General features: G+C 37.8%; 1 protein-coding gene across 1 annotated transcript in view; it reads right to left on the reverse strand.

Moving 5' to 3' along the window:
- Positions 1 to 10,378: 10,378 nt before the first annotated feature.
- Positions 10,379 to 27,532, reverse strand: part of LOC139710173 (dyslexia-associated protein KIAA0319-like protein) — a 74,499-nt gene continuing 57,345 nt past the window's right edge. The window contains exons 18-26 of the mRNA XM_071622106.1: positions 26,713 to 26,864; positions 25,808 to 25,946; positions 24,482 to 24,552; positions 23,552 to 23,640; positions 21,898 to 22,040; positions 20,784 to 20,906; positions 19,867 to 19,957; positions 13,967 to 14,061; positions 10,379 to 11,200 (exon numbers count right to left, since the gene is read on the reverse strand). Coding sequence (XP_071478207.1) covers positions 11,031 to 11,200; positions 13,967 to 14,061; positions 19,867 to 19,957; positions 20,784 to 20,906; positions 21,898 to 22,040; positions 23,552 to 23,640; positions 24,482 to 24,552; positions 25,808 to 25,946; positions 26,713 to 26,864 — 1,073 coding nt within the window. The 3' untranslated portion in view covers positions 10,379 to 11,030. The remainder of the gene's footprint in view (positions 11,201 to 13,966; positions 14,062 to 19,866; positions 19,958 to 20,783; positions 20,907 to 21,897; positions 22,041 to 23,551; positions 23,641 to 24,481; positions 24,553 to 25,807; positions 25,947 to 26,712; positions 26,865 to 27,532) is intronic.

Genomic DNA, 27,532 nt, shown 5'->3' on the forward strand with positions numbered 1-27,532 from the left:
TACAAAGAAATGCACCAGATGAGACTGTGCTAGCGTGTCGAGAGACGTTTTATAATTATAGTAGCCCTGCAAGGAGACTATAGTCAACGCAACACCAATCTTCTGAGGGTTCCATGACATTTGCTCTTGCAACAGTTGCTCCCATGAAACGTCTCCACGCTAAACCAAACAAAAATACTACCCACACATAACCCTAACCCTAATCCGAATCCTCACATCATACTAAACCTAAAACCCCTCACAACCCCAACCCTAACCCCGTAAGTCCTTGGAGATAATACGACCGGAGCAAATTTATTGTCGCAGGAGCATGTCGTGTCACCCTTCTGAGAAGTTTTCGATGTTTTGGACGTTTGTTTGCTGCATTCACATCGACATCAATAAATAAAGTGCCTCTTTGTGTAAAACAGAATTTGAATTCTTTGCAATCTGGTAAGCTGTTTAGTGACTACCAAGTTAGCCTATTTCACATCATAAATATAATGGATATAGTCAGTTCCCCACTTGCGTACCACAAGGAACGCACCAAACGTGCATCCATGAATACCCCAAACGCGCATCCATGAATACCCTGGCACTTTTCCAAGGTCCTTATACTTTGCTGCATTATTAGAGCATTACACTCTTCTAAAATACTATGTATCACGCGTCCTCGCACGATACGTTTATTACATGTAATACTATGCACTTACCGCAATTCCTCTGCCCGCAACTATCGTTTTACAGGGGAAGTTTACCGAAATTTACGCGAATTGGGTGAATGCAGTACTAGTAAATAGTAGAAAAGATCAGTGAAACATTAGGAGAATCGGACAATCCGTTCAAAGGTTTAGATTTTTTTTTTTATTATTTTTTTTTTTAGTGCCGTCAACGCTAGATGAGAAGACTTCAGCAGTCACTGTAGGGCGATGTAATGAAAATTGAAACAATCAAGTTCCTCAAAAATAAATTCTCGGGGGGGGGGGGGGGTAATGAAAAGTAGGCTCACACATTCCCTTGTTACTGACACATGTTAAGGGTAATATTATCTCCCCTGCCCCCCGCTTTCTGAAAAATATGCGTGAAATGCTCTTTCATTATGCCAGAAAATGGATGTTCAATTCTCTGTACATTTTCTTGGCTGTTCTCCAGTGACCCCACGAACAGTGGTAGTCTTCTCTCCATCTGGCGATGCCGATACCGAAACTTTAAAATTGCGTATAACTTTTGAACTAATCGACCGATTTTCTCCAAACTATGCTGCAGTGTTCTACTAATATTGCTGTAATCAATAAATCCACGCATTATCAAGGTAAACTTCCCCTTTGAAGCAGTGCTGCTGTAAGGAACTTTTCTTTCGGTTTTTTTTTTTTTTTTAATATAGCCCTAATTAATTATAAAGGTCCACCAAACTGACTGAAAGCTCGGCCAATAAAATAAGTCTGTTAAAATCTATCTACGCCTACCGTTCCTTTATACTCTTCAATATGATATATACACATGCACGTAAAAGCTTTACAATAATTATGTCCATTACATCGCTACGCACACACACACACATACCACAGCATCGTTGTGTAATTACCCTCTGTAATGCCGTGTGATGCATTATAATGACAAATCAATTCGCTTCTTGAGTATGATATTGATACAGGCCTATTATCAAAGGTTTAAGATACTTCCGGTTTATCACATTATTGAAGGAACAGCTCCTGATTACAATGTTTGTTTGCTTCGTCAATACCAAACCACACGAACTCTTCCATCTTCAACTTCTGGTCTTTTACACATTCCGTTTTCTAGGAAATCTTGGGGGGGGGGGGAACGAGCTTCCGCTCACGCTGGACCAACACTGTGGAATTCACTTCCTCGTGAGCTGAAAGACTCGAGCTCCATAACGTCTTTTCGGAGTAATCTAAAATAATTTGTTTAGCAGTGCATGTTGAAGACAGACTGTCATGTCTTCTTTTCCTTTTTCATCTTCTTCTATTACTGTGTATGTATTTTCAGTCATTTTGCTTTGATGTAAAGCGCCTTGAGCATTTAATCAGAGTGGAGAATGGCACATGTGGTTATAGAAGTATTATGTAGTATTATTATAAAAACTTAATGCGCTGGGACTTCGTACAATAACCATTTTTTAGTAGAATATGACATAACACTACCATACACCTACGAACAATTTCATTTTCCCCCTAAAACTGTATTTGTCGTTTGAGAGAGGGTACATACACTGGTAAGACTGGTGTCTGCGATTGAAAAGTTGTTATAGTTCAAATGGCAAGTATGACGGATATGTTGTATGAAGTATGTGAAATCATGCAAACATGAAATAATACCACACCGGACAAGAATATTTGGGTTTTTCGATATTTTCAGTTCATTTTAGTACAATACCACCATGAGTGATTCGGCATTTTGAGAAATGAGAGAGAGAAAAAAACAAACAAACCCAAGTATGGTACTGCTTGAAACTCATACATGTACAACCATCAAAATTGAACAGTACAATCGGATGGAAAGAAAAAAAAAAAGAACTGGATAGAATATTTACAATCAGCTGTTGTAGAGGACAGAGTTGGAATGTACAAACAATTGAGACCAAAAGTAAACCTATAGCTGGGGAAAATAATAAATCGTGAAGGAACAATATTACAAAATAGACAGAATCATCTTTGAACTGGAAGCACGGAGGTTCTAAAGAAAGGAGACACATTCGCTACGACGAACATCAACGTACAAAGTTATGCACTCACACAGACAGAGAACTAGACTACAAATTAACGCGAGTCAAGTTAGTGACGACTAAAACAGTTAATCCTTTCGCTTCGTTTACCTTTCGTACACTTATACTGATACACTCAACATGAATATAATGTGTGTCTTGAGATGTGAAAACCACACAATTCTTCAATACATCAATATGAAACACCTTTATCATGTTTATCACTGTAATAATAATATGTTCCATTGATATATGACCACGTGAAGCACTGGTGTGGTGCCGTGGTAATCACAAGTGCATGGGCCTACTATTGTTATGATAACAGCAGTAACTTGGCGTTCAGAATGATTCTAGTTATCAGGAAAATGGTGAAGCAGATCCTAATCAAATGATTGGTTAACAACGTACACGTGACCAGACACCTAATTTGCCAAGCACTTGGTTTTGCCCATGACCAGTTGGTGCAATGGCGGATGATTAGGACTCTTGTGTCGACATGCATAGTGACCGGGCGAGATTTCATCGTTTCGTTTGCTCGCGAAAAACGGAATTTTATCAGTTGACATGGATCTGCTTCAGCATTTTATAAAACGAATAACACACGTTATTTTGTTCGGGCATTAGTATAATACCCAAACTTGGTACCTTCGAAACAGTCCAAACACCAAAGGTACCTTGTGTGGGCAATTCTTACTGTAAATGCCGTCCCTGATGTGTAAGACAGCAGTAATCGTACAGCGGGTTGTTTAACATGGCAATATGGATGATCCTAATCAAATGATTGGCTACGCACAATCACGTGACCAGTTTTTCATTTGAATTTTTGTCTAACGTGCCCAGCGGGCATAAGTTTTTATACTAATGACCCGTACTAATTGTGTAACGACCGCTCAAGGACATCATTGGTCAAATACGTGACTTTTTTCTTCAGTTGACTTGCCATAATCTGCAAGAGCCTTGAGAAGTCCGCCAAAGTTGATTGGCCTACAAGTATCGAATACGGATCATAAACGGGCAGAATTTTAATTATCGGCCGAAACTAAGTCCGCAATTTCTCATGTTAGGTCCATTTATGTACAGCATAATGCATAGATATAATTGAGTTGCGACCAATGATAAGGATCCACGTCATCATTTCATTAAAAACAAAACAAAATAAAACAAATGATGCACATTACTTATTCGGGCTTTAGTGAGAATTATCCGCCCTGTGTAACTTCGGAGCAATCCAAAACGTACATGGCTTCGCCTCGCGATCGTATTGTATGTTTCAGACTGTTCAAAAATTACTATCGTTTGTATAATTTTTTTTTACTAATGCCCTATGTAATGTATAACATTTGTATAATTACCTACAGCCATCATGGCATGGGATGTAACACTGTATATGCATCCCATGTACCGTCCTCGCGCTAGGATGCCAACATTTCTCACACTAAATTGAGATGTTCTAACTGAATGCTATCGCAAGCTATATTCCGTTCCCTATAACCACTTGCGTTCTCTGCACACCAATCGACATAAAGCGGTAGGTAATAATGTAGGCCTATAATATCTAAATCAAGAGTAAACCTTTCACGATGACTGCAGTTCATCGTACTCCTGCAGGCACCATACACATACCTATGGTAGTTCACAGTTACATCAACGACCACTTGAAAAATTTACATACCGTTTTGTGAAGAAATAAAGCACAATGAAAATTATCTCAATAAATCATTGATTAGTTGAGCAAATTAAACGCCTTCTTCACTGTGAGCCCAGCAAAATCTGAGGAACAATCTAATCATATCTTACACTTAAGTGCTCCAATGTCTTTACATATAATTTCCATCTAAAATGAGAGAAAGTGACCTCGCACTTAAATTGGGTCAAACACGTAAAAAAGTTCAAAACCTAGAGGGCATGACATATTCTTTCCTCAATATCATTCACTTCGGTTACAAGATCAGAAACATAAGCCGGAGTCGACAGACACAAAAACCTCTCAGCCTTGAAATTAATTTCCATAAAACCTATATGATTACTATATCTCGTGTTTAAAACGTATAAATCATAAATGCTGGTACTCAGACGGAGATGGTATTAATGCTGGTTTCTGGCCTCGAATGGTTTTCAAAATACACGTACTTCCTATTTTTGAAGACCATATTACACAAAAACATCGAAATGAACTTAAAGGGGATGGCTAGTAACTGATCAGTGGGAATCAGTTGGAATGCCGGGGGATGATTATTCCAATCCTTGTGGGATTCATTTAAGAGTACATATCTATTGTTGTGTGAAAATTATTTGCCTCAGAATGGTCTCATATTCAAGTAATGTGCAGTTTAATGTTTCCAGGTTAGCATGCCTGTACAGTGTCGGGGCATTAAACTGCACATTACTTGAATATGAGACCGTTCTGAAGCAAAGAATTTTCACACAACAATAGATGTATACTGTACTCTTAAATGAATCCCACAAGAATTGGAACAATCATCCCCCAGCATTCCTACTGATTCCCACTGATCAGTTACTAGCCATCCCTTTTAAAATATAAAGTCAGGACAAGTACAGTGTAGAAGACATATATGTGAACGAGAGAAATTGTACTGTGTGTTCTGGCATTTGATGATACAGGTCTGGTGTATACATGAATGTGAAATGATATTGCACATTATTTATGTTGAAAACGAATCATTTAATCTTCTTATCCAAGATACAATTGTGGTTGCACATTCTTAACCTTGATTATGTACATAGACAGTCAAAGTATGTAATATTGCTCAATCATTGAAATTATATCGAAGCCTTGTAATAATTATTGGTGAATTTCAACTTCTCCAAACCTTTGAACTGGTAATACTTCTCATGTGTTAAATTAAATGTCATGACATTTGTTAGATATATATTTTTAATTGTTATAACAGAAATATTCCTCTAATCTATCCTGACATGAGAGATGGTAATATATATATATATATATATATATATATATATATATATATATATATAATATTATATATATATATATATATATATATATATATATATATATATATCATTATTCTTGATATCAAATTCTTCTATTCGTTGAATCTTTTCTTCCTCCATGTCAGCTGTATACTACAGTGTCTCGTTGATTAAAATGCTTACATATGGAAACACACAAAATCTGATAAGACAAATCCCAACCTGGATGCTCAAAACTTAAAATGAAATCAAAACATAGAAAATCTAACTTGTCATAGCAACAAAGACAAATGAACACACACAATTTCAATACTAAACTTGCCAATGAGACTCAAGCAAAAAATGAAAAAAAAAAAGTTTGGCTCTTACTTTCTGGTTCTGAAAACTTTCAAACCAGATTAAAGTAGAAATTAGAACGTGTACACTTTAACTTAAAAAGTATCAAAATACTGTACTATTCTCCGGTATTTCAATGCACTGAAAATGATCTCTATGCTCTTTAATAGTAATTGCATAATATTCATGAAATGATGCATAATATGGATGGTTGTACATAAAAAATAAAAATAACAAACAAATGTGTACCAAGAACATCACAAGCATTTTCATTTGTTTTGCATCTGAAATAAAATTATAACTCTTAAGCAAAACATTGAGATTGTCTACACATTTCAGCAATAAAAACTGGGGAAAATAATGGTATCAGGTAGATCCCATACAACCATAGCCACAGTTAAATTGAGGGATGTCGATGATATTCACAATTTGGAGTTGCATAAATAATATATTCTCTTGCTGTTATGAAACTTAATACCGCTCGTGTACAGGAATTCTGCGTCAGGAATATATACAAACCATAAATGTTCATTGCACGAAAGTTTATCAAAGAATAGCTGCTACAATGTGCACCCTCGAAGCCCGGGCAGAATACAAGAAAAGAAAGAAGAATTCTACATCACAATCGTTGACGTCGCCTCACAGCCTTCCGCATAAGAATCATCATCTTCATTTGACACACTTGCTGGAAATTCTGTCAAGTTTTTATCATACTTTTGACTTTTGATGACAAACATGACATCTAATCCATGATTTTCCATTTATAATTCTGCATTCTTCTCCAAAATAAATCTTTACCTTTCTAGCAGTTGTATGTTTTTCTATTCTTCTTTTCCAAAACATCTCTTTACTTTTCTGGCAGTTGTTTTGTCATGATTCTTAATATCTCCACTCTCCACAGTTGATCTCTTGCACATAGCAGGTTCTTACACCACGTGTATGACTTGCTTTTGCAATCTTCAGTTCTTTTGGTTACAACTGTCAACGTGAAGAATTCATCTAAAAGCTACCAATACAGTCGACTCCCATTATAATGAAATGCTCGGGACCAGCACAGCAGTTTACTTTCGTTATGTCAAAATTTCGTTATAGTCGAACAAAAAACAAAACAAAAAAAAAAACAAAACAAAACATAGGGCGGATTAATGTTGGGCCCTGAATTCTTATTTCGTTGTAAATGGAATTTGTCTTAACTGTTTTCAATACAATGGGAGTGCACTGTACAGGAATCAGCCGTAGTTGATCACTCATTTCATAGTTAGAGCAAACCACAAAGAGTTTGCATACCCTCAAGTCCACTGAATACAAGCTCGACAACGACCCAGAAATCTCGACCCATGCCTTCATCGAAACTACGTGTTGTACAAGTATGTTACAACAGTAAAAACAAAATATGATAATGATAATCATGATAAAGGTCTATGGCGATGTTGATTTCTGTGCTCCTCACAACTCAACAATCACAAGCAAAACTTTGACAGGCTTTTTGGGAATAATGTTTTCCAAAAACTTACCACAGTACAAATGACACATGAGGGTAATGTTACAACGTGTACATCCACCACGACAAAAAGGGGCAATTTCAGCTCAATAACTACTTCTATAACGATGCCCCAAAAGAAGAGATAAATGAGAGATTATCTTGTAAAACACAAGGCCAGTGTAAATCTGGGCGATTTGGACAACACTGGATGAGTTGCAACCACTTGGATGTCAGCGTATGATTAGAATGATGATGATACAACTTGTATTATACTTTTGGCTGTTATCTTTCAACGAAGACTAAAGTATAAGGCATTCTGAGTAGAAGTATAATATGAGGAGTACTGCACACATAGATTCACCATCAAAGAAAGCTGTGGTGCCTATTTCTCAATGCCAAATAAGAATACACATACCAAGTGATGAGTTGTGGGCATTCTTGCTGTCGTAACATTCAAGATTACATTCTGTCTGATGTCACTTGAATAGATTTCCATTGAGTTTCTTAAATACGATTTCCCCTTTGGAGTGTGCATTTCCTCCAGTTATAGACACCAGATTATTGCTGGTAGTTTTTCACCTCTAAAAAGTAAAGCTACGAAGCTTTCTACCATTAAAGCATGTCTCCCATGCTTTATCCAGAGAAAGGAGGCTTCTTTTCCCCAAGCCATCTTTGAATGATAATACATAAAATGAGTTTCTTGGGGAAAATTAGAAAAATCCAAATTCTCTCTTCCCACTAGCCAAGTTTACACTAAAGCTTTGTAATTAGAACTTGCCCCCATTGAACTTCCTTTCTTTCCACTTCTTAACCCCATGCGAGAATAAAATTTTATAATCGACCAGTTTTTCTTCTCAATCCTGAATCTCACATAGACTGATTACAAGACAAACAAATTCCCTGTAAACATGAGATTCATTCTACAGAGAAAACAATTTTCCCCGTCTATCGTTCATTCAAGAGACAGAAAATCAATCTTGCCTACTAAAATGCCACTGTCTCCCATTGTCACACACACACTGAGACATAAAATACTCTTTTTTGGTGAAAAACAATGAAAATAATGCTTTCAGGTACACATGAATCTCAAGAAATGAACAAAAAACAACCTGTACATGACATAAACACACAATATAGATTCATTTAGGTTTCTTCAACACCACACTCATCTCCTCATTGCATCTCTTGAAATAAAAGACATTCAACATTTTTTCTGAACAGAATACCTCTACAGACATATATATTTTCCTCTGTATATCACTTCTATTAATTTCCTTACAGATGTCTTTCAAGTACCCTCCTGGTACTTGTGTTTAAACTAGTGCAGGACACCATATATATCAGGTATCATGCAAATAAACAGAAATCTTTTCTCTTTCATCACAGTCAAGGTGTTAATACTTTGTTTGAAGTACTCTGATCATCCTTCTCTCTTCTGTTTTTTTTTTTTCTATACAAGAAGAGGAGAAGAGTAACATAATATACTCACTTTCTTTCTTCTCTACAGATGTAGATATACATAATAACTATACTAGTTTCCTCATTTTGATCAACGAAAATGCATCAGGTAGCGATGATTTGCAGAAGTACATTGGCAAAATACCAAATCTTGAAGGTAAAATGTTACTCTGGGTAATTGAAAAGTTGGTGACAAAAAAGAAATTCATCGTCTTACAAACTCTCTCGCAGTAAAACATTACTGGCATCGAGATCAATGACCACCAACGTTTCTTGTTCACAGCGGAGCTTCATACCGGCTGCCCTATCCTCTTCGTACTCTCTTCCTGTCACATGACAAGAATTCAGCCTATGACATGCATCGTTCCACTCTCCCCCGAAGAAAGTTCTGATAGGTTCATTCCATGGGACAGTATAGAACCCTCATGGTTCATTTTCAGGCAAGTTTTATCGGTGTGTTTATGTGTATGAGTGGCTGTTTCACCTTAATTTCAGTTGATTTTCTGACAGATAGTGTAAATTGTGTATTCACAAATTTTATTTTCAAATCTGAGATCTCATGCATAGTAGTAATAAGATAAATGTTAATCTCTGCTCTATGATCTGAAATGAACTACGTTGCCTGTACGTAGTGTGTGTGTACATGTAGTGTTAAAATTTTGTGTACAAACAAATGAGCATACATACAATGTAGATACACACACACATATCCTTGTACACACTTTGGCCTTGTTTGAAAGTGCTTTCAACTCCAATATACTGACAACAGCAACACAAATTATTACAAGTCCCGCAAATACATGTATGTATGGCAGAAGGAAACAAGAACAACAGCTGTTTCATATCATTAGCTTGGCAATACTAAAGAGAGTTGTGAATTTGTTACCTTCTTTTTTCACTTGCAGGTCATTTTACCAGAACCAACAGGCTTACCATTCCTTCAGCATACCTGCAAGTCAGTATATTCTATTCACTCTTGTCTTGGCAGCTACGATAACCTCCCAGGGAGGAGGGATATATTTTGAATCTCCCCCTTAACTTTCTATGTGTGAATGTTCTATGAGAAAGCCCATACTGCCTCCAGAAAACTTGTTCAGTTCTGCAAGACAAATGTAAGGAGAGATATACACAAAGTGAGTACATGGACAACTTTCCTTGTATGCCAGTTTTTTGTTGTTGTTGTTGTTGTTGTTGTTGTTTTCTGTTGTTGTTTCTGTTTTGGTCAGCTTGAGCTGATTGCTAAATGGTCATCCAGTCACAACAGACTGTTTCTACATTGTTTGTTTGTTTGTTTGTGGGTTGTTGTTTTTTTGTTGTTTTTTTTTTGCTGTTTTGTTCTTTTTGTTTTTTGTGTTGATTTTGTTTTTGTGGGTGTGATTTTTCTTCTAGGGTTTGGATGAGATAGATGGACAGTCACAGATTTGAATGGCTGACAGTTTTAAAAACTTAGTAATCTTCCCTTGGACTGTTTCTCAGATTCGTAAACACTAGTGAACGCAAGGTGTTACACATGATTATAGTCTCGATGCATGATTTCTATATCGTCCTGATGGGGCAACACACACAAGAAAGTAGGAATTACTGTTAAAAGATCACATATATACACTCATACACCTTCACAGGAACGCAAAGAAAGGTTTCAGAGAAAATTTCTGATGTTTCCTCCAAGAGGTCCCACAGCCAACACGCACCACAATTTCATAGGGAAACAGAAGGATTTCCAAAAAAAAAACAGAGTCCTAGAATGTCTGTAACTGCTCATTTCACTGTCGATGAGTCCATCCAGGCATTGCCTGATAACACCAAGGGGTGAGCAACAGCGGTCACTGTCTTTGTCCACCTGTCCACTTGCAAAGTCCAGTGATGTTTCCCCAGGCCTTGGACACTGTCCATCCCTCAAGGTCACACACATCGGTCACTCTGAATGCATCCATAGTCCATCGACTCTGGACGACAACTCCTCATCGATATCCACACCCCCTGCAACTGCAAGATTGAGTGAGAGATAGATAGATGGATAGAGAGGGGGTTGGGGGAGAGCTGACCACAATAACCGAACCGAGTCCCAGCCTGGCCAATCTGGCAGACCCTGCGCTAGAGCTTGTCCGTCCTGTGCGGGGTCCGGCTGTTTCTGTGCTTGTTGGAGATGAAGCCGTTGGCGGGCTTGTTCCCGTTACGCTCCTGCCGCTTGATGTCGAACACTGTCGTCTCGTCATCGCTCTCCTCCCCAGACTCTGAGATCATGATGCTGCTGCTCTGCTTACCTACAGAAAACAAAATGAAATAAAAGATATTGTAAACTGGTACAAGCTGCATTTATTTTTTCGAAAAGCTGACCAACACCAACATACTTGTATGAAACACCAATATGAGTATTGCAACATTATATGTAATCAATTCCCCCCTATTGTATATAGCTGATATCAAGCGATATCACCTCGTGATACCGATATCTGATCGATCACATTTGGGATGTATCGCTTGATATTCAGAACTTGGCTAAATATCACAAAAGGTACATATTTTCATGTTTCTGGGTAAACGTAAAGGAAAACTGATTTTTTTTTTTTTTCAGTATCAAGGTAATTTGTTCATTGTTTGGTCATTAATGTTTTTGCAAGGAAAAAAATGGACTGTGAGCACCCTTTTCATCATCGGTATCCAAATACACTTAAGATTGGGGGTAGATCAATGAGTTTTGATGTGCTGCCCCTTTAAAAACCAACTCTAATCACATGAAGGCATTTAATACAGAACATGTATAATATGCCTCATATGTAAATACAATTATACATGTACTTTCCTTTCTACTTTATGACGAAAAACACATTTTTTTTTTCTAAATATTTTCCCTCCCTTTTCTGGTATTGTCTCCCACTTGCTCTTCATAACTCCAAAGATAGAAATCAGGAAAGAAAAAAAGTAATAACATAAATAAATAACTTCACATCAAACTCATGCATGACAAGTTGTAGATCATGTCCGATATAACTGATTTCTGTCGAACTTTACAAAGAACAGACTTCTTCTCACCTTTATGTTTTACAAATGATGGCTAGCAAACTCAGTCTCATATTTCTCCATTTACAGGTGTTTTAACAAATCTATGTAACCCTTTCTGCACTCATGTTCATGTTGCACACATGAGCCTTGAGGCACAAGGATTGTAGCAAAAAATAACTATCATGTCTTTTTAAACAAGTCACTGCAAAGAGTGAAATAGGCAAATGAAATACAATAAAATTTTGCATAATATGCACAAGAAAGGACAGAATATAATATCAGTACACAGCAAAAATGTCATGTACTGCACACTGCAAAATAAGTGGATATGATATACAATGTATGTAGTTACAGACAGGACCAATGAACAACAATGATAACAGAACAGGACATGACAAATACTGAGAACAGATTTTTCTTTAAATGCTCAAATTGTACGAACTACTGCTCCAACACAAGGTGGTATATAAAATGCACACAACACAAACACACACACACACACACACACATAAACAAATGAATCTCAAGGTTGCAAATAAATAGTGTCCACTCATACATCAAGACAGCGCCGTATGGACGAGACTTCACACACAGCAGTAACTGCAGTAAGTGAACTTCTGAACAAGGCTGACTTTTAAAGGGAAGTGAGCAGGAGGGGGGTGGGGGGGGGGTTTCAGGTGAATGGCCCAACAGAGCCGTGTTGTAAAGAAGCACACAGGTTACATCCATGCTTGACTAATAGCCTAGGAAGAAGCTTGCTATTAAAGTGCTACTAAGTCTATACAGCAGTTACAGTAACTCTCCAGGTGGATCTACAACTGTACAAGTATGCAAATCATAATTTGACTCTGCTAATTTCAAAAGTTTCATAAAATTAAAATTTTGCGGTAATAGGATGCTTCAGTTTTGGGAAAGGAACTATTGGGAGAGCAAGTTAGGCGAATTGAAGGGCAGTGGCAACGGAACAGGACGTTATCAACACAACGCATCGTCTGTACCTTCCGCAGTGCCCCCTCTGCTCGTTAATTTGTCGAGCACGTTTCCATGGTTACCTGATGCAAACGGTGGCAGGGGATGGAGAAAGGAATCCAGTAGCCCAGATGTGAGAATACTCAATACTAATTTTTGGATCTCACCGTTTACAGGCAAAAACAGTTATATACACACATCTAACATTTGGAGTTACATCAGAAATATACATTACATGAAGTATAAAATAAATGGGCTTTTCATTTTCCCCCATAGCGTATCTTTGCTTGTTTACACGATTTTGTCCAACAATCAAGTAAAATTATCTTTTCCTAGACAAAGTAAGATGATGCTGGTTTGTATAAAGACTTAAAACTGAATGCACTGAAAACATACAAAACGAAAAGAAAGAAAGTGAAATGAAAATATATCTAACTGATGGGAGAAACAATGTTCAATGGTGTGAGTAGATACATACAAAGGAATGTCAATGAAGATGGACATGATGCATAATCAATTATGTCTTGTGCTAACACCTTGAGCTTGTTTAATACCTCTTTGTTAACCCCATGCACAAACCCATTGGAGATCTGAGAGGCTGAGACACCACAACATCATCAAATATGCAAATTTAGATGTCACCCAATATTTATGTTGATGAAAACGTACTTGTAAGTAACTTTGAATTTCTATAGCTGCGTCTGACCCTACGAAAGTTTCTCTTTTATTGCTCTGAATCTTTCAGTTGACTCTTGTTCATCACCACAGTCTTGAACATGGGGTGCCATTATTGCACGTTAGGTTTCACCTGCCACCTAGAAGACAACCAAACCATGTGGCATAAAAGTTGAGATCAAACATAAGACAGAAAATCAAACAAAGAGTCTCTGAATACTTAACTGTGATTAGCTAATGCCTGAATTATGTTTGATTTTCTCACTTACATGTATGTTTGATTTTCTGACTTACATGTACATGTATGCTTGATTTCATCTTTTTATGCGACACGGCCCAGACTCTTGGAGAGGCTCACTACCGCATAACTGTGAAACACTCACCGTTTCCCATTTTTGGTAGCATCTCCATGTGCTCAGCATCATCCTGCTCCTCCAGGAGGGTGTAGCGGTGCCTCCTCCTACCCCGCTTTTTCCTCCTGAAAGTGGATAAAGGACAAGAGAATTGAAGCCTACAGTCAAACCTGTCTTAGCAGACACCTGTCTACAGTGGCCACCTGCCATATACGACCACTAAAAATGATTCCCTCCCAGAGAAAAAGCATGTTAAAGAACCTGTCTATGACGGCAACCTGTCTATAAAGGCCACTTTTTTCGTCTCCCTTGGGTGGCCGTTATGGACAGGTTTGACTAGCATCAACTTTTTAAAATCTTGGTGACGGGCTTGTACAAAATAATGTATATTCACAGAGGATGCAGTTAATAGGTGTAGCTATTATACAGAGTTGGCCAAAAGACAAATAAATTGCAGCATGCATGCATATGAAGAGCTCCCATACACTGATGAAAGGTAAAATCTGCAAGTGATACTCCGGCTGTAAAGGTGCATACATCTTGCGCATGTTCATGAAGGTGGTTTAAATTCAGGCCACGTAAATGCGAGCAACAGATTGTATTCGCCAACAGACATCCAACAACAAATAAGAGTTGAAACATGGAAGTAAAAGGTATGCCTATTTCATGCTTATTTAGTCTATGGAATGAATTTAAACCACCTTTGTGAATTTGGGCCTTTACGAGTATGTCTATGCATGATGGCAATATTTCAAAAGGAGCTACAGCAGTAATTCCCTATCAAAATGAAATCCTGAAAAAAGAGAGCAGGACGCATGATTTAATGCAGAACTCTATTCTGTGACCCAGAAAAGGTTCATTAACAGTTCATGAAAAGTTCACTTAAAAGTTGCAAGAAAGAAATGCATGTTTGTATCTTAAAGAGAACAAGACAAAGAGTACACTTGATTACGATCATATTACTAATACAGAGCACAATTACATGATGAACACTGAAAATGAAACGCAACTCTTTATAGTTTAAACAAAACAACAACATTGAACTTCTACTAAATACTGCCATTTATCAGCAAGTTAAAAGCATGTGTACAAAGCTGTCAAAGTCTGGACGACAAAGACATTCTGATGTACAATGGGAAAAAACTTCTGAGGCACAAGCATAATAATGTTTGCGGAAAAAAAAAGAGGATGAAATAACAACAGGATAATCCCATATACTTTAAAATAGTACACTACATTACATTTTCTTTTTTTCAATTTCAAAACAATACATCATTTTAGATGAAGGAACCATTAACAAAAAACTGACAGTAAATATGGCCAAAATATGGATAGCTGCAAAGTCAATGACTGCATTGTTGAAACATGGGCTGTTCAGCTGTTAACATACCAAGTACAGTACATGCACACTACATGCAACAGGAAACCAGATATTACAATTATGACAGCATAAACCACATTGAAGGCACATTCACAGCCATGGTAATGTGCACTGTGGAATTGACTCATTTCTTCATATTACAGAGAGACAACTTCATAAGTGGTGAAATTAGCAATCACAGCGGGTAACCAAAGAATGACTAACAAAGAATGAGTAACAAAGGGGCAACTCTGCCCCCCCCCCCCCGTCCCATATAAAACAAATCCATAGAAATTTGGGGCAAGTAAGATACACGTAGATGACTTTAACCCGGATTAAGTTTTCAGCTGTCCATTCACTCTAGCTGCACAAAGCTTGTCACACAGAAATAATCATCTTTATTGGTGCAGAGGGGCAAATAAGTTTGGTATAACTTTAAAGGTCCTGTTTACCTTTGGGAGCAGTGATTTAAAAAATGTTCAAGATATCACATTTGATGCATACAGAGACTCCAACTCTCCCGTTTTCGACGGGAGATCTCCCATCGAAAGCCCATTTTTGCAAAATCTCCCGTTCTCCCGCTAGAGATTTTATTTCTCCCGCCCTGGCTCTGTGTCTCCCGGTGGAAGGGATTTCTTACTTATTGCTATCGTATGTTGAAAAAATAAGCCTTAGATAGCACCAGAGAACATCTAGAACCCCAGGAACTTCGCGCTTCGCACACATCAACTTGGAGTCTCCCGTTTGCTAGGGGTTTCGGGCGGGAGAATCTGCAGATCAGAAGGTGCTTGGGGTTGGAGTCTCTGTGCATATGTGTAGGTCAGTTGTATCACCAAACATCCTACCATATGAAATTTTTGAAATGAAGCCTAAAATATAAGGAAATACAATGTATCACCATTTTTCTCAATAAACCATAACTGTAGATGGTTCAGTCGGGAAACATTTTTATTATAACTATTATATTGTTCACATTTTGTATATTTAACAATACTTCAACATCGAATATACTGATTCAAATTTCTACATTGGTTGTTTCTATCCATAACTCACATTTTAGAACTATTTTGAAGCACTAATGCTGGGTTTTTGTTTCATCTGCAAATTGTAAATTATGCCTTTAACCCTAACCAGGCCAGGCTTTTCTGGGTATTCTGTGGCCGGGGAGGGGTTGATTCAAACCCCCCCCCCCCCCCCCCCCCGAGATCTCGGCCATCGATCGCGCAATCACCATGAAATTTGGCACGTGCATTACCTGTGGCGTATTCTACCAAGTTATACAAAAAGAAATGGAAATTTTCATCATAATAATTAATTATGCTAATATATGCATAAAATCATACAATTTGCTCTAAATCAGAAATTAAAGCTCCTAGAATCCTAATTTTTGGTGAAAACATTCTTTGTAGCATTCCTAACAATATACTTCAAAAAAAATTTGGTATCAAAATCAATTTCTTTTGTATTTTATTGTTTTATGAATTTCTTATGTATTTCTCTGTTTTTTCGACCTTTTGTTTTATCATTTTTTTCCGCAAAATTTATGACAGAACCTATTTCAAGCATAATTATGCTAAAATTGATTAGTTTCAACCTATGAAAGTGAAAATAATCATATCTTTATGAATAAGAAGAGAAAACTCCATTTGCATAGACTTTATACACAAAATCACATTTTTGAGCCATTTTCGGTCTGACAGGCATGTATGAAACGTCGTGCAGCGTCGTAACGGTATGCGCGATTTTCGCGAAAGTGGTGTCAAAAGATACGCGAGACTTGAAAGTAAAAAGTCAGCGAACGGCGCGGTCAAAAAATTTCGTGTGGCGGAGTAGTTGCGAAAAATGTTGAGGGGGGTTGATTCAACCCCCCCCCCCCCCCCCCCGGCCTTTTTAGGGTTAAGCCCACTTCCAAGGTATGAGAGGGCCAGTAAATTTCACAGTTATTAGACTATTGCAAAATAGGGCATTTGATGTCCACATTTACGTGCCAAGAGTGCCCTTCAAAGGCGGATACCGGCACTATACAAGCCATCATCGTCACATTCGAAAATGAACAGCATAAATGCACTAAATACATTTTAGTTACATTTTTTTCCCCCTTGTTTCCAGACAATGAATAGAGTGACTTTATCAGAGTAACATAGAGATGAGCTTTAAAACAAATAACTTCCGGGAATTAAGTGGAATATATGTACCAAAACGATTATCATTTTCTCATAATAGTTGACAATGGTGGCTTTGTTCTGATCTGTCGGGTGCCTCACCTAGATTCATGACCCAACACTTACAAAATGGATGGTAAGACAAAAAAAAAACGGCAGAAAGTCATTACTGTGACACATACCAGTGAGACACTGCCTTTACAAAGTTGCGATGAAATGGTAATGTGAATTTTCTTGGAAAAAAACAACAAAAATATCGCACAAATAGAGGGAAAACAAAAAGTCCAAGTTCTGGTACCTGGTAAAGTCACTGATAGATTGGCTTGAATTTTGCTTCCTTCTACATGTACATCTACATGAATTTAAGAGTGGAGAAAAAAACATTTTCTTTTTTTTCCCTGAAGTGATTTATCAGGTCCAATGCAAGCATGGTGTCAATAAAATCAATCTGAAGGTAGAAACCATGTAGCCGTACAGACAGAACACCAATTAGAAAATTATCATAATGATATCTATGTACTGTAAAACACAATATTGTAGCAGCATAAAATTTTCTCGAATTGGAGCCGACAGCCATTTTCGTGGCATGAAATATTCGCGAGTTGCCTCTAACATTCAATTCATGTAGTGTAGACGAGAACTTTCGCGTGCATTTTTATTTCGCGAATCTTGGCTCTTGTGAAATTTGTGAAATTAAAATGCACGTGAACATTCCTCATTTTACAGTATGTGCAATTGAAACATAAAGTGGGCTCCTGTTTGTGACAGATTCCTTCTGAAAAAAATTAAAGCAGTTCACCACATGAAAAGTTTTGGTTCCATAAACAGTTCACAAAACTAAAATGTACACTACCAGTGCTTTCCTGGGATCCCACAAACTGCCTTTTTTACCAGAATTTTTCATAAATCATTGTCCATGGTTTTGTATCAATCTATTCACAAATGATCAAAAAATAAAAATGCATGTTAACTCTTGAGCAAAGCTCAAATGTGATTTAAACTAATCTGCACTTAAAGGACAAGTTCACCTTCATAAACATAAGGATTGAGAGAATGCAACAATATTAGTAGAACACATCAGTGAAAGTTTGAGGAAAATTGGACAATCGATGCAAAAGTTATGAATTTTTAAAATTTTTGTGTTGGAACCGCTGGATGAGGAGACTACTACAGCTTGTGAGTCATATGCGTACAACAGTATAAAGAAATCAAAATGTAAAAGAAAATTCCACATATTTTCACTTTTTTCGCATAATAAAAGAGCTCTTGACTTGCCTCTTTCTAAAGGCAGGGGGAATAATATTGCCCATAACATTTGTCGGTAACGAGTCAGGGGAATGTGTACTTTTTTCAAAAGATGGAATTTTGTGAAATTCTCTTTATATTTTCCTTATATTGTTGTACGCAAATTATTCATACACTGCAGTAGTCTTCTCATCCAGCGGTTGCTGCACAAAAATTTTAAAAATTCATAACTTTTGAACGGATTGTCTGATTTTCCTCAAACTTTCAATGATGTGTTCTACTAATATTGCTACATTCTCTCAATCCTTATGTTTATAATGGTGAACTTGTCCTTTAATGCAGTTTCCACTTGCTTTCATGCACTGCAATGCAGAAAAGCAATAAATCCATGCAATCCACACAAAAAGGAAATTATAATATCTGATGAGAATACGTCTGATGCTGAGCAAATGCCACTTTTATTCTTCTTTTTCAAGAATAATTTATTCTATTTTCATGCACTGCCATGCACATGCAAACCAAGCAAACCAGAACAGCCAAACACAAGGAAAGCATAATTTTTTGACAGTATTCCTTCTTGGCACAATATAAACTAATGAAGTCTTCAATCACAAATCGTCGTCGTGCACATGGTGGAATGTTAATAGCGCGCTTCCCTGCACGTGGCAGAATGTTTTTAACCCTACGCACACTCCCACGTGCTGGCAACAATCTGCCACGTGCAGGGAAGCGCGTTAACGACATACTGCCATGCACACGACAAAATTATCTCGGTAAGAGATCACTTCAAGCAACAAAAAAAAAAATCTTATCACAGATTTTATGATTGTGCAGTAGTATACAAAAAAGTGTAAAGTGCCAAAAGAAAATTTGACATTCAAATGAGACAGGGAGCTGACTTAACAAAATTAAAAACAAGATCAACCAAAAGAAAATTGACATGAAGTAACCATATGGTGCATAAGATCTAACAATTTGTCAAATACAATGTAATACAATGATCATATATCGAGACAAAATATTTTGCAAATGACGAGGAAGGGCTTGCAAGAGACGACTACTGCAATTATTTGGATCATGCATGCATAACAAGAAAAGGAAGAGGCACTAGAAATAAAAAGAAGAGGATTTAAGGATGATCACAGAAGTTTTAGGAGTCTTACCTTGAGCAACAGCAAGCAATCAGCCAGATGAAGACTCCAATGGCCACGAGACTGAGGAAGCAAACGATGATGACGTATAGGATGCTCCAGTCTGACGGGATGTAATGAGGTAAATAGTGGACAGAAAGTTATCACAGGAAGAAAAGTATGACAAGATACTAAGGGGGACTTTCCTCAAATATACATGTGAATTGAGTGAACGCAGCAATATTGGTAGAACACATCAGTGAAGGTTCGAGGAAAATCCAACAATCCAATCAAAAGTTATGAATTTTTGAAATTTTAATGACCAGACTGCTGGAAGACAAAACTTCTACAGATTATGACATCACATATGAACATGTACACGTTAGATAGATGTAAAGGAAATATCGAGAAAAATCCACAAAATATCATTTCATATGAAAAGAAAACATTCCCTGGACTTGCAACTGGCACATGTTGCGGGTAATGTCATTCCTCCTGCTTTCTGAAAGAGGTAAGTCTAGTGTTCCTTCATTTGCTACAAAAGTGTAAATATATTGAGTGTTCTTCATAATTTCTTTATATATTTCTTTGCATTTGGGGGTATCATTCCCCTTTAAAGATGCACTATGATTACTGTCTTTTCACCTACAGGTAGAGTTATATATTCCTCTCTCCCTCTCTCTCTCTCTCTCTCTTTGTATTATAGTGCTCTCAAAGCTGGAAGTTATGACAGTCACTGTTAAAGTTGTATTTTGTCTAGTACACCACAACCAAGATGACCTTCAGAACAAATCTCACCACATTAGGTGCACTAAATATCACCTTTCACTCTGTCCAGTTATCCCAGAGAACTAATGCAAAGTAATCCGCTTCGACATTTTCGTTTGTTTGTTTGTTTGTTTTTAAACATGACTACTCATCCCAAATCAGATCTCCACCTCCTCACTCACCACAATTGTGTTCTCCGTCTCCCAGCTTGACGCGGAAGAAGTTTTCCATCCAGAAGGTCTCGCACACGCACCGCTTCGTGTACTGGTCGCACGTGCCGTGGCCCGAGCAATTATTTTGGCAGACTGGGAGGGAGAGGGAGTAAGCAAGGCAGACGGATAGAAGACAGTCAGAAACACACACACATGATTTGTACTGAAAGGTATTACAATGTTTGAGACAAAAATATTGATTTACAATCAGAACCGCATAATTTGACACACTCCGAGTTAATATAGTTGTTGCTCTCCTACGTGTAGGTCACAACAAAGCAATACACCTATAAACTGAGTTGAGCACTTTGACAAAAAATGTGCTAAATCCAGTACTAATCATAATATATTTATGTGCAAAATCACTGGTCACTGTCTTTACCTTTCATAGCTACAACTCCACGGAATATAAGTGTTTAAGTAGCAGCAATCACAAAAATAATTGGCACACAAACTCCAGTTGGACTCTACACCAACAACTTCCTGATTGCTACACAGGCGTCACATCCATTCGACCACCAAGCCTACGCCCAATGGCCAGTGATGGTTCTTATCCCTTACAGCAGCGGGCAATGAACATTTATGAAAATCAATGATTAATTCATTAATTAATTGATTAAAGAGCAGGTTGAAAACCCAGTGAAGAGGTCAAACACACAAAACTAACTGATTTGCTCGAGTAGTGTGGCCCAAGGGTCAGAATCATTGAGCTGACTTTTCGCTGTCCTGGCAGACTAGGAAAACAACAACAAAGAAATAACAACACACTACCATTTGGTGTACGGTGGCTTCACGATACACCATGCATTCTTTCTTGAATAATGTGAGAGTGGTCCTGACAACAGGGACCTACTTAATCTCGATGTTCTTACCATCCTTAGGAGAACGAGTGGTAGGTAAAAGAACAAGCTTACAGAAAAAAAAAAACATACTTAATGAAACATTGAAACTGAGTGGGTCCTTTTCAGGACCACTCTCATATTCAAGGAAGAATACATGGTGTGCCATGAAACCACCTACCACCAAACATTCCATCTTCACAGAAACCTTCCAAGAAGAAACATACTAACGCTGTCCAACTTACCCACGGTATCGTACTCGAGGACGGGGTAGTTGAGGAGGGTCTTCTGGGCAGCGATCCCCTTGCTCTTCAGACGTCTGATGACCTCTACACCAGGCAGAGGGAGATGGGATGTCTTGTTCTGGGCCAGGAAGATCACCTTCAACCTACGAGGGCAGCAGACAGAAACAATATTGTTAACGGTGCACAAGCAGTTTGGTCTGACAGCATCACAAACCCTGGGTCATCATCTCAACACTTGCATACAACAAGGCAAGTGCCAAATTGTGTCTCGCCCATTCGCGTACAAGAAATTAATATTTTTCTAACTCCCAGAAGTTCATTGACCCGCCTATGACCTTTGACCCTTGTGGTGACCTTCAACTCCCCAAGGGACATTTACCATCCAAGTTTGGTCACAAACAGACAAATTAAAGGGATCAAAAGATATGAGCCATAATCGAAACGCGCCAGAAAAACTTAACATTGGGCCCTAAAAGTTTGTTGACCCCTGTCTGTGACAGTCTTGCAAGTAAACTTTAACGTATGACCTCAAATGACCTTTGACCTTATCATGTGACCTCTTACGGCACCATAACATGAAGGTACCCCCAGTGAATCCATCACCCAAGTTTGATTGCCATTGTAGCAACATGTGTCGAGTTACGTGTGATAAGAGAGTCTTGCAAGTAAACTTTAACGTATGACCTCTAATGACCTTTGACCTTATCCTGTGACCTCCAACGGCATCATAACATGAAGGTACCCACAGTGCATCTATGACCCAAGTTAGGTTGTAATCCGTGCATCTATGACCCAAGTTAGGTTGTAATCCAAGCAACTTATGTGAAGTTATTTGTCAAAAGAGAGTCTTGCAGGTAAACTTTAACATAGAAAAGAGAGTCTTGCACATACTCTTTAATATATGACCTCAAATGACCTTTGACATCATCACATGACCTCCGACAACACCATAACATGAAGATACCCCTAGTGCTTCTATCACCCAAGTGTGGCTGCCATTGCTGTAACAGTTGCGAAGTTATGCATCATAAGAGAGTCTTGCAGGTAAACTTTAACATTCGTGACGGACGACGGACGGACGACGGACGGACGCCATTTGGATCCCTAAGTCTCGCCTTCACCTCCGGTGGGCGAGACAAAAATCTGTCAGTAATGCCTGTACTCTTTGCTGACCAGAGAATTTACAGATGAAAGATTTGATTGCAAAAGGAGTTAACTCCATTCTTGTTAATTTGAGATATTTGCAATTAAAGCTGGTAGAAAATGATAAGAAATATGGGACATTTTCAATCATAACTTCAAGAAAGATTATTGGTATGTAACAAATGAGGTGTAAATAGAAATGCTTTTATTTAGCTCTATCTGATGATGGACATACTTTAAACTTTTTGCAAATAGTGCTAAACCCACTTTGTGGTCGAATTCTTCATACTTTGATAATGATAGTATGAAAAATGAATTTGTGCCTAACGATATAATATGGACTGACCTAGAGGGGGATACAACATTTATTGCTTGAACAAGAATTGCATTGCCCGAGTTGAAGATGAGAATTCAGAATTGCACGTTACCATAATAACCCCTCCATCTGGTTAAAAAACAAAAAAACAAAAAAAAACAAAAAAACATGCCTTGTCTAGCATTTCATACTGACCTGTTTGAGTCTGTGTGTGAGATCCTGCGGAACAAGATATCATTGTCATTGACTCCCAACATGACGGCAAGGGGTAGCATCAAGTCCTCCTGTTACATGACATCATTGAGCACATAATAATCGTTATCAAATATATTGAAAGTTGTGAAAATGAACTGACAACTGAATACTCGGCAGTAACATCTATAATGATCTACTATAAAAAGAGCACTTGTACTTTTTGAGTCAATGGACTTTGCAAACTCTGTGAAATCTAATATGGAGATAAATAAGGCCAAAAAAAAAAATGTTGTATTGCCGTAACATGAGATTTTCAAATAGGGTCGGGCGGGAGGATTTTTGTTTTTTTTTTGCTACCTGTATCTTACGTGTAAAACTCATATTTAACAAAACCCCATCCGATAGAGAGGGTCTGTTGCATCCAAACTTTGTTATATCACCGGTTTAAAAGCCGTCATGACATACCGGTCAGAATACGAACGAACAAAATCACCCAGCGCCACAGACAAATCGATTCTCCGAATAATATTAAATAAGACTTCGAACCGGACTTGCCGGTCGCCGACACGCTGTACTGCGTGGCCATTTTCCGACACCAGCTGTTGTTGCTGTTGTTTTTTATAATTCCTAAAACCGTATCGCGCCCTCTCTCGGTAAAAACGATGTATTTCCTTTTTTCTTTTTTTTTGTGGAAAAGTTCAGGGTCGGGCGGGTTACGCCAATACAACAATTTTTTTTTTTTGGGGGGGGGAGGCCTAAAGAAACAGAAAGAGAGACAGACAGACAGAAATAACTAAGAATTCGGACTACTAAGTATATACAAGTGTATAAGCATCACCACTCTCCCCTATCTCTGTCAAACCCACCCCTCCCCCCCCCCCCCCCCCCCCCCCAATATCCAAGATACATAACGAAGGTCTGCCAACTCACCTGATCTTGCCTGGTAAAAGATTTGATGTCGACATCAAAGATGAGTTGAACCAAAGAAAGTATGTTGGGGTCTGCAAAATTCAATGAATTAATTGATGGAATGAATTGGGGTCTCATCCACAGGTGCATATATTAAGATTTCTATAGCCTCGCAGTGGTGACAAGACATTGTATCTCAAATTTTGCTGAAAATGACTATTTTTTTTTTAATTCATGGTCAGATAATCAGTTAAAAGCATAATTTACCATTTGCAGATGAAACAAAAACCCAACATTTGTGCTTCAAAATAATTCTAAAATGTGAGTTAGGGATAGAAACAACCAATATCAAGATTTGAACCAGTATAATCGATGTTAAGTATTGTTAAATGTATGAAATGTGAACAATAGTTATAATAAAAATGTTTTCAGACTAAACCATCTTCAGCTATGGTTTAATGAGAAAAATAGTGATATCTCCTTATATTATAGGCTTTATTGCAAAAATTTTATATGGTAGGATGCTTTGTGATACAACTAACTAACACATGTGCATCAAAAGTGATATCTTTCACATTTTATAAATCACTGTTCCCAAAGGTAAACAGGACCTTTAAGTGATGTCCTGTCCAAATCCTAGCTGTCGCACCAAAAAATTGAAGCCACCACAACATGTCAAAGGAAAGGCTATAATCCCTTTTGATATTGTGCTTTAGCTGCCATGTTTTTTTTTTTTTTGCTCTCCTGAACATCTGACATTTTGTAGATACAAGGTCTTGTCACCCCGGCAATGATACAGTTATTGTAAGTGATAAAGAGAAAGGTTCAGTAAGAGTGAGTCTGCTGAGTACAGTGTATGGGTTTCTCACATAAAATTACATGAAAGCATATGACTGAATTGTTTTCACTCAAATACATCATATCTATCGTACGGCATGAAAGTTCACCAAGTATTCGAAAACAAACTGAGTGAATGAAAAAGCACATAAATTGATATATGAACATACAAACACACCCACAAACAAACGTATAATTGAGATTAAATATGCACGCATTTAGATCTTTGAACACACAGCATTACAATTCAACCACACAAATGGAAGATTTCAGCAAATAACATAAATGGTGTGAAACATACATACATGTATATGTATATCAGATATTATATATTCTTTATAAACATTTGATAATTCAACTGTTCCATATAGATCATTACCATCTACTACTACCATCACAGTTATGATATTAAACTTTGATATAATTGCCATTACTATCATCATTATCATAATCATTATCATTGTTATCATATATTTTGTATCATTAATACCTATTTAAACTCAAACTCACCCTCTCTGACATGTACAGTCACAGTGTCTGTGCTGTAAGCGCTGTTTGCATCTGTCACATTGAGCACAAATTTGTATTTGCCTGGAACCAAGTCTACCATTCTCAGGATCGCCTCATGGTCTGAGCTGCCAACAACCACCTACAGATAAAGAATGGACAATCAGTTACATGATGGATGCCATGGCACTGCATTGTGCAATGACTGATGAACGAATTGAGTAGCATAAAGACTGTGTTGACTGGAATTAGGAAATACCAAAAGACTTACATACAAGTACTTAATTTGATGAAAGTTAACACACAGTGACAGACCTGTAAGTTATTTTGTCCGACAAGAAGCTACAAGTAAACCAATTTGGGTTTTCATTAATGACTGACTCATTACTACCTCAACTTACAGTGGGCCAAGAACATGCATGTATGTACCATACACACATATATATTGCTGTACATTATCTATTATTACATTATTATCAGTACATTATCTGCCACAGTATCTACATCTCACAGAACCGCCTCCTTTTAGTGTCAGCCAACGTCACTAATTTACGATTAAAGGAACTAAAAACATTAACTCTCATTCTTCTTCTTTTTTTTTTTAGGTAAGTGTATTGGAAACATCTAATACACTCATACAAACATCCATTATGCATGCATCCATTATGTGTGTAGGAGATAAGCATATGACATCTACTATGGACAGTATGGGATATTAAAACTCAATTTGGTTGCTGATATGCCTATGGTAGCTACATGTACCTGCCTAGAAAGGTCAGCTGCTGTATTTAAGTTTTCTCACAGTGGATAGTCTGTCACAATAAGGCGGACACACTCCCTGGTGAATTATTTCATGTCAAACGAGACCCAAAAACCCAGATAGGGAGGGGTCGTGTATTACTGCTTACCCCTCCTGCTGGGCTGTCCTTGGTTCTGATCCATTGGTAGGACACGATCTCCCGGTCATCGTATGACAGTGACCCGTCCAACTCCAGACCAGCAGACGGTAGAATGACTTCCTGGTCTTCTCCGGCCACGGCCACAGGGGCCTGGTTTTTCACTGGACATTGGGGAGTAGAAATTGCGAGAGGCAGTTTTGAAAGGTCTTGCTGTCAATATTTATCTAAGTTGGTAGTTATCATCTTTCCCATGCTTGATACATGCCCACTGTTTGCAAAACATTTCAATACCAACTCTGAAAATGAGTTTGCGAAGGCCTTTTCGATCGCATTTTTTGAGTTCTTGCATTTATCATGATCTCTATTACAAGTCAAGAGGAAGGACTTGTCACTATACAGCTCCACTGCACTGTTTGATCAAGGAGCAGAGATTATGTAATTGGCATGGGTAGGTCCAAGATAGAGAAGTGTTTAAAAACAACCTTGCATTTACAGCTGTATCTTCTCTACAGAAACACATTCGAGATCACACTTTTTCCAGTGTTTCAGAATGGCAAATCTAACCCCATCATCAAAAACAGCTTCCTATTCATCAACAGCCCAAATCTCCCTGAAAGTCATTGGGAAACCATAATTCTATGCCAGATGTGAGTTGATAAATGTATCCTATATCAATTCCACTAATACTGCTGTGATTATCCTGAACACTCATCATCATCATCATCATCAATAGAACTTTAATCACTCCTTCTTATTTCTCCTCCAAACAACTTCAAGACCCTTTACCTGATTCTCACTCTATTCTTCCTTACTTTGGTCCCTGTTTCCT

Source organism: Diadema antillarum, unplaced genomic scaffold (genome assembly GCF_040938485.1).
Source record: "Diadema antillarum isolate AM-2024a unplaced genomic scaffold, OU_Dant_1.0 seq00001506_RagTag, whole genome shotgun sequence".
NCBI lineage: Eukaryota > Metazoa > Echinodermata > Echinoidea > Diadematoida > Diadematidae > Diadema > Diadema antillarum.